The 13,359-nt window shown below is 37.7% G+C and overlaps 1 protein-coding gene across 6 annotated transcripts; it reads right to left on the bottom strand.

Annotated features, from left to right (window-relative positions):
* Window positions 1-2,020: 2,020 nt before the first annotated feature.
* Window positions 2,021-13,034, bottom strand: LOC104597819 (polypyrimidine tract-binding protein homolog 1-like). 6 transcript variants are annotated; one of them, XM_010259568.3, is made up of 12 exons: window positions 12,569-13,019; window positions 7,377-7,586; window positions 7,094-7,155; window positions 6,731-6,761; window positions 6,441-6,503; window positions 6,269-6,342; window positions 5,990-6,085; window positions 4,657-4,714; window positions 4,093-4,197; window positions 3,918-3,999; window positions 2,808-2,920; window positions 2,021-2,590 (listed from the first exon to the last, which is right to left on the bottom strand). In XM_010259568.3, exons 1-12 carry the CDS (start codon window positions 12,752-12,754, stop codon window positions 2,189-2,191), a joined length of 1,482 nt encoding a protein of 493 aa, XP_010257870.1. In that variant the 5' UTR covers window positions 12,755-13,019; the 3' UTR covers window positions 2,021-2,188. The 6 variants fall into 6 exon arrangements, with proteins under 6 accessions (XP_010257870.1, XP_088757003.1, XP_088757004.1 ...); XM_088900877.1 differs by lacking the exons at window positions 6,731-6,761; window positions 7,094-7,155 and having other exon boundaries at window positions 12,569-12,754; window positions 12,880-13,034; XM_088900878.1 differs by lacking the exons at window positions 6,731-6,761; window positions 7,094-7,155 and having other exon boundaries at window positions 12,569-12,754; window positions 12,856-13,013.
* Window positions 13,035-13,359: the final 325 nt, after the last annotated feature.

Consider the following 13,359-nt stretch of genomic DNA (forward strand, 5'->3'; position numbering starts at 1 on the left):
TGAGTTTATGGGGGTAGCGCCCAAATGGAAACCCATGAAAATTTTGATGTCTACACTCCTATATATCAGAAAAGTCACATGGCATTATCTCTTGATCTCAAATCTTGAGTTCATCTTCGTTTGTTCTCCTATTATTATTAAAATCACATATCATAATTCTATTTTAATGCTACATTTTTTTTAATTACTTGTTTCTACAATATTTGTCCATAATGTCTAAATAGGTCAATTTAATTTTGTTATATAAAAACAATTGAGAAAGAAAGAAACCCTAATTTCTCTCTCTCTCATTCATATATTGAACAGGTCATTATTCAACTAGTAAATTTTGAAAAAAAAAATTAGTATCAAAAGAATTTATATTAATGTAATACGGTAATACCAATTTGTTATTGATGCAGTTGTGGGTTTTATATAAGCTTTTAATTACTGGCTCTGCTACCGTTTGCAGATCTAAATTTTATTTTCAAAAAGATCTTCACAAAAAAAAATCTTTTTTAGTTTCAATAAATTCTGTTTCTTTTGCTATCAAAAGATATATGAGATTTAAGAAATTTCATAACATAATTTCTCCTATCCAAATCATTTCACTATATCCATGCATTTCCAAACTCTCTTGAAATGCATCTAAATTTCTAAATTGCCTTTCCAATTCTATTTGCCATACCAATATCATAAATGTTCCCTTCATCCTTTTTTTTGTAATGCGCTACACAACAGCGAGCCTGCATTTCTAGAAAGCAAAAAAAAAAAAAATACAGAATCTAGTTGCACCTGAGAAATATCTTTTGTACATGTATACAGGAGATGTTCCCAATGTGCAATTGAATGCTTATACTTGCAGAGTGTGTGCATGGCTTAAGCTTTCAAATCCCGTCACCATAATAAGGGATAAACCCTTACCCAATCCCCCAAACCCCTCCAGCCTGTAATAGGCTCAATCCCAAGTAAACCTGCAAAAAGTTGATCCAACCCATGAACCTGATCCTATCCTACCCAAAAAGCAGGGTAGAAACCTGAAATGGAAAATGACCAAACCAAACCCAACCCAACTCAGAAAAATGTTGGGTCAGGTCACGAGGAACCCACTAGGTCACCCATTTTCTAACTAATGTTTTCAACTTGTAATTGACCCAAATGATTCAATTAGACCCCTATGTTTTTGATAAAAACCCACTGATTTGGTCAAACACCCACTAACCCAGGTAGTTGAAACATTTACTTGTTCGCCCTGTGAATCAACTGACCTAAGATTTAGGGCTAGGGTTCAGCATTATTAATCCAAACCGAATCAACAAGGAATTGCCTTGATCCAACCAACCCAATTGCCAGGTTTAAGCCCAGGTCTTCATTACAAGTTTACAACCAATTAGAGACTTTACCAGCAGCAGACTAGCTAGCACTTTCATCAATACGGAGCCATTTGTGGGATTCAACTATTCCATTCATCCCTTGGTTTGTGATATAAAATAAGCTAGGAACAAATATTATTACGTTGCAGAAGTTGTAAGAATAGAAGATTTCAATCCAAAATGGGAAAAATCATATTAGTGTTATTTAAGGACTCGCACAAGATATTTGTCCTGTTTATCTTTTTTTTTTTTTTACTGCAACTGTTTATCTCTCTCTATAAGTGCATTGGTCATAATTAGCAGGGAGGACAACATTTCCATTTCCCATACAACCTGTTCAAACAAAAAGATCCAAAAACCACTTGAAAGTTGAAACAATGTGCTGCAGTTCCTCCAACTCCAAGTAACAAGGCGCAAATGGAACTTCAAAATCTGAGTCGTTTGGACTTCAAGTTAAAGAAGTTAGAACACGGTCATACTCAGGGCTAGACTGGCTAGTAGACACCAATAAACCTCCCTTTTAATCCTCGCTGGTATATGCAACCCCAAAATTAGCAAACTTACAGAAAGGAGACATAGTAATAATATTTACACCGTGAACGGAATACGCCAAAAACTGCGTAGAATATTTGTGACTGCTAGAGAGACCAGAGTACAGTACAGACAAGTGAATGCACAAAAAATGGTAAATTTCCTTGAGCAACGAAATTGAAATGTTAAATAGTCAATACAAGTTGATATTTTCCCTCCAAACAAAACCGAATTCAGGTACAAAACCTTTTGTGGCATAACCAAAACACTGTAGCTCACAAAAGAATTCTAGAAACAGCACAAACTCACTGACCATAAAAAGGATGCTGACCTGGGGTTGGTTGCACACCTGGTTGGAGGCCATACTGTGGCGGTCTCTGAGCAGTAATTCCAGCAGGACCCTGATCTAGCTGCTGAACTGGCATTGTTCCTCCAGCCATAGGGAAGGTAGGAACAGCAGGAGGTGGATATGTTTGACCTGGAAATGTGGTGGGAACTGAGACAAATGTTGGTCTCCCGGTTTGCATGCTTGGATCCCAGGATGCTACCTGTCCATCAGGAAGTTGTGCAGGCACGTTGCCAGTATACATTGATGTAGCCTGAGAAGTTTGCCAACCACCTACTGCACTAGGTACAGCAGCAGCCTGTTGCATCGGGAGTATACCGGATTCAGGGATTGTGTAATCCCTGCTTCTATCATTGTGAGCCTACAAGGATATATAAACCGCCAATCAAACTCGAGAAAGCTTGCATAAATAAGAGTAGGGGCAAATAATAATAACAAGTGTCAAGAAGCATACGTTGCTCGACCAACTCTTTTGGTTTTCCGAACAATAATGGACCCACTGTTTTCCTCTAAAGCCGTAAAACTTTTCCCTCCTATTTATGATCATAGATATAATAATTTAAAACTCTTATCTATACCTTTACATTGAGATCAGTATGACGAGAGTATGACAGATGAAGCTTACAATAGCCACCATCATAGATGCAGTGTCCCTCGAGGGCTTCTTTGGCAACAGCTGCAGTTGTGACATCTGACAGGATAAAAGCAATAAAAGATGAGACAAAACAACTGACAGGAAAAAAATACCACATAAAGCAGCGCACTACAATTTTTTCATTGTTAAAAATAGCATAAAGAAAGATTGACAATAGTACAGTAATCCTCCTCTCCTGAAGATAAAATGAGGAGCCTAAACATAGAATAGGATGGGCAAGTCCATTACAATAACTGCATTGTCTTGCAAAACGTTGTACGGACCAATGAGAAGTCAGAAATTTGAAAACAAAGCAGAATGAAAGGGTAAAAGAGAGGTTATCGAACGAATTTTGACGAATAAAGGCATAATGTGTCAAGCATTTGGATGATATGTAGATGGGTATGAATGTTATAGTGGTGCTATAAATGAACCGAAATTAGCATAATAGACAATGGAATCCACAATGGATTGAGGTTACAGCAACAGAAAATTAGTAATCTGTGGAAATTGAAATATGCATAGACCACGTAAAAAGAAAACACTTTTGCAAGCCTCTAATATCAGAGACTGACAGATAGTGATCCTGAAAGGACCTGAATGAATTGAGGCAACAGCAAAAGAAAACGAGTCATCATCATCATCATCCAATCCTTATCCCAACTATATGGGGCCAGCTATATGAATACTGTTTTGCCAATCTGTTATTTTAAATGCCATATCCATTGTTAAATTAATGGTGCTGGAATCATTTCTTACAACTTCTAAGTTCTACCCATGTCTTTTTGGTCTACCCCTTGCCCTACTAGTAGCCCCTTCAACTTGTAACAAAAAATAGGCATACACCACATCAAAGAAAAAACGCTTATGCAACTACTTGATATTTCAATTTGCCCTTTTCAGCCCAAAAAAAAAAAAATTGAACAACTCCAAGTTCCACCAAATTAAAAGTGGAACTAGAGGGAGGATACTATGTCCTAACATCAGCAGCAGTCAATAGAGAAATAATGAGACAGTGACTAATGAATTGCATTAAATGTACAAAGAATCCTACCAGGGTATTGGATTAGTGCCTGCATTCCACCATTCTTCTCAAAAATAGCAATTTTCTGGACAGTTCCAAATGCTGAAAATACCTGAAAACAGTGCAACTCTTATCATTTTAATATGTGGATGAACATTTAGCAAACAGGAACTTGCAAAAAGAAACCATCAAAGGAAATACTTACAGTGTGAAGAACATCTACTGTGACAGCATATTGCATATTCTCGATTGAAGCTAGAAGCACATTACTCTCTAGTTCTTTTTTCTTTCCATCAGGACCTACAGTAGACTGAATACAGAAAATTGTTAAGTGAGGCAACGTGTGCTAGAAGGGGACTCAAATATGGTGTTGAAATGGATTCAACAAAACAAACATGGACCTTGGCACTATTGGCACCACATGAAAGATAAGAACACTAGCTTCAAAACTGGATGCAAATTTCATATGGACATACAGATCAGCAAACAAGGTAGCTGACGCTATGGGAGTCAAGGGGTGAACGGGGAACAGTTGTATTGGGATATATTGTAATAGGGAACTGCATGTAGGGAGAGGGGGCAGGTGCCAACCTAACCAGGTGAATGCTAGGCATTCTATGTACCATTTGTAAATAACTCACCGTTTCTTATATACAACTTAATAAAAGTTGTTGTTACCAATCAAAAAATATATAGAAAGAGAGAATTGTTAGTGCATATTAATAATTTCAACACAAAGCACTTGACGGCCCGAACATAGGAAGCGTACCTGCATAGTGCCTTCAATGGCAGAAGGATTCACAGGAAGGTAAGGATTTGTATAATCCCTGGCAACACAAAACACAAAGAACCAATTATACCATGACATGTTTTACAAATGCAGCATGCAATAATTCCATATAAACAGCATGTTCAACCAAGCAACAGCAGTTGCAAAAAATAAATAGGAGAAAGAAGAAATTAAAGACACCACAATGCCACATACAAACACAACCAGATTCCACCTATTTGACCCTCATTAGTGCCAGTTCCTTATTCCTAGTTAAATAATCATAAAAGTAGATAGAAGCTCATAAAAAGATGTGTATACACACACACCCACAAACTAGCAATCCATTCTGAACAAGAAAGGCATTAAATAAACTTCCACAAGATGTCAAAAACTTAACCATGAACAACTGAGAAAATGAATTCAAGATTGCATATGAATGAGCATGGAATACTAAAAAACAACTTAACCATGTCAAATTTTTGTTGACAACTAAAATTTGGATGTGACAGGGCTTTGCGGTTTTCTATTTCTTAAGTAAAGAAGTGACTTGGCTTTATTAAATGCACTTTCTAACAATAGCACAACTAAATAAAGGAGCTCTGGAAGCTACCACAGATGCATAATTCATATAAGATGAAGGAAATTACTAAGTGATCATAATAGACACATCTGTATTCTGGCCAGCAAGCTTCACTAACCTTAGATAACAAAGCAGACACATCAACTAGCAACACCTTATCAGCCAAAATCAACACTACATGTCCAGATGTACAGAAATTATACACACACACATATACTAAAAAGCACTCCGGCTTTTAAAATTCCTGGTTTCCATTTTTCTGGAAAATTGGTGGAACAAGTCAAAACCCGGCCAGTTTGAACGATCCAACCAGTTTTCCATGACCTGCCCGGACCAACAAATGGCTACAAATTTTAAAAAGAAAGTAAGAGGATTTGAACTTGAGACCTCTTACTTACATCTATTAGCCTTCAGCCATTAACCCAGTGTGTCCCTTGTAAACATTTATGACTCTTAATATAAATATTGATCAAACACGTATATTTCTAAATAAAATGCAAGTTTCAAGACTTGAACCTCAGCCAATTATACAAAAAACATCTTAGTCATCTAGTCACTGCCCATATACATGTTTTTCATTACAAAATCTTTATATATATATATATATATATATATTTTGTGTCTGGTCTGAGTGTTAAAATACGCGTGTGTGTGTGCGCACGCGTGTGCGTGCCTGCGTACGTGTGTACAAGTGGCTCATTGTAATAACCAGTACAAAGTTAACTTCATGGCCTCAAAGCTTCCTAATACCTGCTACGATGAGATTGGAACTTGATATTCAGATCTGTATGTGCAGAAAATGAGATACGCAAGTGGCACGATCCAACATGCTCTGGAAGCAAATACCTAGAAGCCAAAAATTCATAATCTCATTTGTCAAAGCAGGACCATATTTATTGCTTTATTGCATAAATTCTTTTTTGGAGAAAAGATAACAGATTTCATTAACCAAGGGAGGGATGTACAAGGCCTTGTCAGCAGAAAACAAAAAAGCAAAGCCCACTAATAATTATATATATAAAGACTTGCCTCGGTATACTTCTTCCATCCAATGCATTCCGGGCTGAAGATGCAGTCTCAGCATCACTGAATTGGATTAATGCCTAAAAAATATGTTGTCAAGTTAAGAATCAAATGCATGAAATGTAGAACAAAAACAAATTATCTCAAATGATTATAATGAAACTGGAGACAACATGACCTGAAACCCAGCAGCCTTTTCAAATGTAGCAATTTTATGCACAAATCCAAAAGCAGAGAAAACCTGAAATATAGAAGGATTGGACATTTACATACCAAAATTCAAAGGAAGTCAGAAACCATTCCAGCCATGGTACAATGGATTGTAATGTGGATGTTAATGGATCTCAAATTAAGTGCCGGAGGGAATCTACTGTAAAATCATTCCAATGTACTTTAAAAAGGAATATATGGACATTAATATATTTTTAAATGCCTCAATGAAAGAAATTAAATGGCAGTGAACATCACCGTAAGTGAGGCAACCAACTTCAATAAACAACTGCACATAACGTAATCAGGAAGCCATCTCCAAACGAAATAAAAATAATAAAAAGAAAAAATCAGTCCACAATAAGACATTGCAGTGAAATTACTGAATTGAAGATTGTATGACAACATAGGTTCGAGAACCAACCATCTTTATCTGAACTCTGACTATAAACAATGGAAGTTTTTGGAGATTGGAAACTTAAAAGGATTCTCTATGTCTCTACATGCTTAAGCATGACACATCAAGAGAAGTTAGAACTTAGAAGAAATATCATCAGTATGATATTATGTGCATAATGCATAGGACAGAAAGATCAAAAGAAAGAGATAAGCAAAACACACGTGATATTTCCACCAATGCAGTACGCTGACAATGAAGATTTCTCCGTGTTAACATGGACCTGCTGATCCATGCAGAGCGTGTCAACTAGAAGTTTTTTAAAAAAAAGGTAAAGTGCAAAACCACCTTTTCCTTACAGAAAGAGTATATTAAAAAAAAGCATTTTTAACTAATCCATCCTTTTCTACACTTGGATCAACCAGGCAAAAGAAGTGTTTACTATAGTTGGTAAAATCAATAAGCCCCAAAGACATGTCATGGATTTATAGTGAATTGAGAACCAACCAAATGTATAACATCAATGCTGACATCACCAGCTTCAACACCCTCGATGGTCACAAGCAAGACATTCCCAGCAACATCACCAGAGCTTTTGTTGTTGACAATTTCTTGCCTATTTGAATATTGGATGTACACAGTCTTACCACGAACTTGTGCAGGTTCAGAAGAAGAAGCATAATAGGAAACCATTGATATTGCCTGATTCAGGTCTGCCTGCAAAAGGAAGACTCGTTTCAAAATACAGTTGCTACTTGAGAAACATAAATGAACATGAATGCACACACACCCACATCTAAATAAAGTACAAGGCATTTCAATCACTTCAAGAATCAAGTTACCACATGGTATAAGCTTATATGATGAATGACAAAGTGAAGAAAAGAAACAATTTTCTTCAAAATTAGACAAGGAAAAGTAAACATGACGTTACATGTAGGAATATAATTATTTACAAGAACGAAAGGCAATATTCCTATTTTGAGACATGTGTGGCTAAAATCACGGGACATGTAAGGTTTAGTATGTAAACTAGACTTGGAGAAAGCGTATGACATGGTCGATTGGTCTTTTCTGTTGGAAGCCCTGAGGAACTTTGGGTTTGGATAGAAATGGTGTGGCTGGATTGAGGCTTGTTTAAAAACTTGCCATTTTTCAGTTTTAGTTAGAGACTTCTTTCCAGCCTCTAGAGGGTTGAGACAAGGGGATCCTCTTTCTCCTTTCATTTTCACCTTGGTAGCCAGTGTGTTTAGTAGGCTCATTTCAACAGCTGATGGGTTGGATATGTTTAGAGGATGGAGGGTAGGAAGAGAGGGTATTGTGGTGTCACACCTGCAACTTGCGGATGATACAATCATTTTTTGTGAGTTTGGAGATCCCTCAAAGGCTAGAAACTTGAAAGGAGTAATAAAGTTGTTTGAATGTGTGTCAAAGATGAAGGTCAATTTTGAAAAGAGTTGTGTAGTGGGAGTAAATTTGGAGACTGAGGAATTAAGTGAGGTAGCAGAGTCCTTAGGTTGCCTTACATCTAGTTGGCCCTTGAAGTACTTGGGTATGCCTCTAGGAGATAATCCAAGAGAAGAAAGATTTTGGAATTCGATCATAGAAAAATGCACAAAGAAGCTGGTAGTTTGGAAGAGAAACTATATTTCCCTCGGGGGTCGGATCACTTTAATTAGAGCTACTCTTGCGAACTTGCCAACTTACCTTCTGTCCGTCTTTAGAATGCCACAAAAGGTGATTTTGAATGTAGAGAAAGTCATGAGGGATTTCTTGTGGGAGTTGGGGGAAGGGAGGAAGGATCATGTGGTTAGGTGGGAAATAGTGTGTAGGAGGAAGGAGCAGAGGGGTTTGGGATTAGGCAATCTAAGGAAGAAAAATACAGCATTACTAGGTAAATTGCTGTGGAGGTGGCCTCTAGAAAGGGATAGACTTCGGCATAAAGTGGTAAGGAGTGTGCATGGTGTTGTAGACAATGGATGGGATGCTGGTGTATCACGGCGTCTATGCTGAAATCCCCATGGAAGGCTATTCATAGTATTCTTCCCATTTTCCTGAACCTGATCAGGTATGATGTTAGTACTAGAGATAGGGTTTTGTTTTGGGAGGATGTTTGAATTGGTGATTGTGTTGTGCCCTCAAGGACCTCTTTCCCTCCTTGTATTACATCTCGTGTTTTAAAAATGAGCCAATTCAAAGGTTTGTATCCTCATCCTTTTCTTCTGGCATAAACTGGAATCTGAGTTTTAGAAGAGATTTGAGAGATTCTGAGCTTAACCAAGTTGCCTTGCTCCTTAAAACTATTGATCCCGTTTGCTTGGACCCTCCTTATGCAGATTCCCGTATTTGGAAGCCTTTACCTTCAGGATCCTTTTCTTTTGCTTCCTTGTGTTCCTCTCCATTGCCTCAAGGCCCTCAGCCTTTTCATAGCAAGGAAGTTTGGTCCAAACCTGTCCCTCCTAAAGTTGGAGCCCTTTGTTGGGACGTCTCCCTCGGGAAAATCAACACTTTGGATGTTTTGCAAAAAAGAAGACCTAGTCTTTGTATCTCTCCTAACTGGTGCACCCTATGCAAAGCAAACAAGGAAAGTTGCTACCGTATACTAATCACTTGACCATTTGTTGTAGGCCTTTAGGAAAAGCTTTTTGATCTTTTTGGGTGCAGGTGGTCAAAACCGGTGCATATTTGCAATCTTTTTTATCCTACAACTTTCAAGTGGCCAAAGAAAAGAGGAAGAGTTTTGTGGAGGTGTGTTAGAGCTGCTTTGGTGTGGACTGTGTGGGAGGAACAAAATGCTAGAATCTTTAATGACAAGGAGAGGGATCAAACATGTGTGTTAGAAAGTATGATGTAAGCTTTATGATGTAGGCGCCTCTTAGTGGGGAATTGTATGATGTATACTTAGTTCTTAAATTAATAAAATTTCCATTATCATTATCTATCAAAAAAAAAAACAATACAAGCAACAAGATTCAAATTACAAGGCGAGTTTACATGACACCATAGCATTGGACAATCAAACTGAAGAAATTATTTACATATTTTCCTGCTTGAACAAAATGTTACAAAAAGAAATAAGAATTAAATGTGGTTGGACTTTGGAGGAGACAAAAATACTTCTAATCAGTAAAGCAAAAATAACATTGTTAGTATTTCAAGGCTCCATATACAGCTTTGAGTTGTTTCTACATGGAGACGAACACATGAATCAGAATCAGATGCATATTCAGGAGTCTGACAAAGCAAGACAAAGAAACAAGGACTCGTGGATGCATCCATAGAAAAGTTTAAACTATTATAATTGTCCATATTTTGTTGAACCCTATGGGAAATGGTCAAAAGATCATCTTTGTTACTTGATAACACTTTATTGGGAAGATGACATTCATTTTTTGCATTTGCTGTTCATTTATGTGGAGTGCTTGAGTAAGTAAATTAGAAAAGGAAAATGTCACATAGAAGTATTCTTCAAAAAAAATATTGTGTATCCAAGATGGGCACTTGATCCATTTAGGAGAATCCATGAATATTGCCTTAAGGAAAGCTAAAATTTACACTCTACTGTACAAAATTTTACCAAAAAAAAAAAGAAAGGAAAGAAAACTGAGGGAATACATATTCATTAGAGATGGAAGAAGAAAAAGAGGGAAGGAATATCCATTGACAATTATGCAATCATGATAACTGAACATGGATCACTCATCAAACTAGACAGGCAGACACTTAACTGAAATATCTCGTGGTAGAAAATCATCTCAACATATCAAAAACATTCCTGCCCCCTCCACTCCAGCAAGGTTATTTTATCTGAAAGATGGGAGAAGGTTCCGTTCCATGTTAAACTTTCTGGACTTTGGGTTGTCTTGACAGGTTCCAGATTGCACCTTTGGTCAGGAAATATCTCACCCAGAAAACAGAAATAGTAAATATCAAAATTGCTTCAAATCTGAGCAATATAATTAAAAGACCCATGTTGTAGTGCATAATCTTTTTTGGCAGTCAATAAAAAAGAAAATTAATTAAGAGGTAAGAGAAAGAGTACAAGCAAGGGGATAAGGAACACCCTCCTAAAAGGAAAAAAAAAAAACCAAAATTATCCTCCCTGACTCTTATGGTACTCACTTTCCCCGTCCAAAACAGATAAAGCTCCCAAAGCCATAATAAACATCCAACTCACCAAACAAAACACTCACTCAACCCAACAACAAAACACATACCCTCAAGTAGCTGACAACTCCCCACTACTTATGACACTATGCTTCAGTTTAATCCTGCCTAGAAGTGTTGCCAGACCACTCATCTTTTCCAGTGGCTTGAACCGGAAACTCTTTACCTCTCTTGCTTACTTTGCTTGTTTTGATCACCTTCTTAATGGGTCGAACTCCAAATAATCCCCCCTTCAACCTTGAGAAAACATTTGACACCTTAACTGTTCAATGATTGCTTTGGATCTTGAACATTCTTACTGCATTAGTAATCTGCACATGAGCCTTTGGATCCAGTCTTATTATCGATCCTTTCTAACTCCACAACCACATTCTTCTCAAAGAGCTGACCTGCGACTATAACATCATCTTTATTAAGGCCATGCACTGTGGCTCCAAATGACCTCAAACCATCCTCAGAAACTGCATTCCTTACATTGATGCCAAAAGAATCCGAATTGTCAATTCTTTTCTTTTCATCCTTCCTTTGTTCTTTTTTAGCCTCCTTGCAAAATACCACCCCCCCCCCCAAAAAAAAAAAAAAAACAAACCTAAAGTTTTACTCACTTCTACCTCCCTGTTCATCACCGTTTCCAGATCAAGATTGCTCTGAATCTCATGTATTTATTCAACATTACATCGTGTTCTACAAGGTTACAGAAAACAAGTAAAATGATTTGAAGCTCGTAATTAACTAACATATTAAAGCATGACACTAGATTGCTTGAGTTGGAAGACGGTATTTCTCTTCATTATTGATTCTAAATGGGTAGGATCAACCTCTTGCTAGTTCTTTATCATCTGACATTTTATCCTCACAACAACATTAGCTTTCTCATGTTAAACCTATTCAACCATGCAAAGTTAATGTTGGGTAGCCATCTTTTATTAAAGCAGAGGAATAGAAAATTGTAACTTCTAGGAAAATTAAATTAATTGGTAAACAAAGGAGATCAGCATCCTTCAGAATGAGAGAACTATCAAATATGAACCAAAAACATCCAATTAAGAGCAGAATCTACTAAAATGCATCACTGTGATGCCTGGACGAACAATCTAACGCCATTCTCACAACCTTTTTTATTGCCAATGCTCCACTCTTCCCTTGCTTCCACCATTAATCCATTTCAGCCTTGCGTGTATTAGTTTGAATAATAACCCTACTATATTCTGGCATAGCCATTAGCCTTATTTCTATTTGGACGTCGTAGAGTGCAGCTATGGAAGCGAAGGCATCAATTCAGCAATTGCCACGGCTGGCAATAGCACATAGAAACATATCATAACAAAGATCCAAAATAAGAATTCCCCGTGTTCGGAAATTTCTATACTTCTATTAGCAAAATCCACCGGATGGACGGCAGTTCAGATCGAATAAACTCATGTACAATAGACCGAACAAATAACAAAAACTAAATGCGCATTAAAATCCAATGCACAAGGGTGAAATTGAAAGGCAAATATAAAGTCTATGCACAGGATGGAAGTACTTACGAATTCGACAAAGGCTTGATTCCGATTGGCACCAACGTTGCATTTGGTGTTGACTATCTTGCCAAAGGGCTTGCAGAGTTCAACAAGCTCTTCTTCTGTGCATTCCCAAGGAAGGTTACGTAGGTGCAGAACCTTCGACGGCGTCTGCGTGTACCGGAACTGAGGCTGCCCCGACGAAGAAGACATCTAATTCAAAAGGTTTTGGAGTTAGGATTAGGATTTTGAAAAGGATGAGGAGTAGGAGAGAGAGAGAGAGAGAGAGATAGAGAGAGAGAGAGAGAGAGTACGATAAAACTACGGAATTACTGAACTTGGGGTTCTGCCCTGTTTTTTCAGGATTTTAGGGCTTGCGACTTGAGGGAGAGCGAGAGGAGACGAGAGTTACTGTTAAAGCAAGAAAGAAAGATAGCTTGGGTGCGTCTATCCGGAGAGAAATTGTTAGATGCTACACGACTCAAATGCTTTATTTTCTTTTTCGTGTATATGCAAAGCGAGGGACCGGAACTGCTACCCACAATCGGTGATGGGATCTGCTCCTTACGATAGGCGCCTCACACGCACATAAACATCTTCCGTACTTATTAATTGTGAGCGGATCCGGTTTCTACTAAACGCTATCTTCCTACGTGGCATTACAGTCGCACATCGGGAACATCTAGCAATGAACGTGGGAAGTTGTTCCCGATGCACGGAGCTTCAGTACGTAAGACGTAGCAGATCCGAGCTGGCAGAGCGAAGGCTGTTCTTAGCATGGTGCGTTCTGTGATGGAACCACCTGTCTATTGTACACA

This window comes from Nelumbo nucifera, chromosome 3 (assembly GCF_055504915.1).
Source record: "Nelumbo nucifera cultivar China Antique chromosome 3, China Antique-T2T, whole genome shotgun sequence".
NCBI classification, from domain to species: domain Eukaryota; kingdom Viridiplantae; phylum Streptophyta; class Magnoliopsida; order Proteales; family Nelumbonaceae; genus Nelumbo; species Nelumbo nucifera.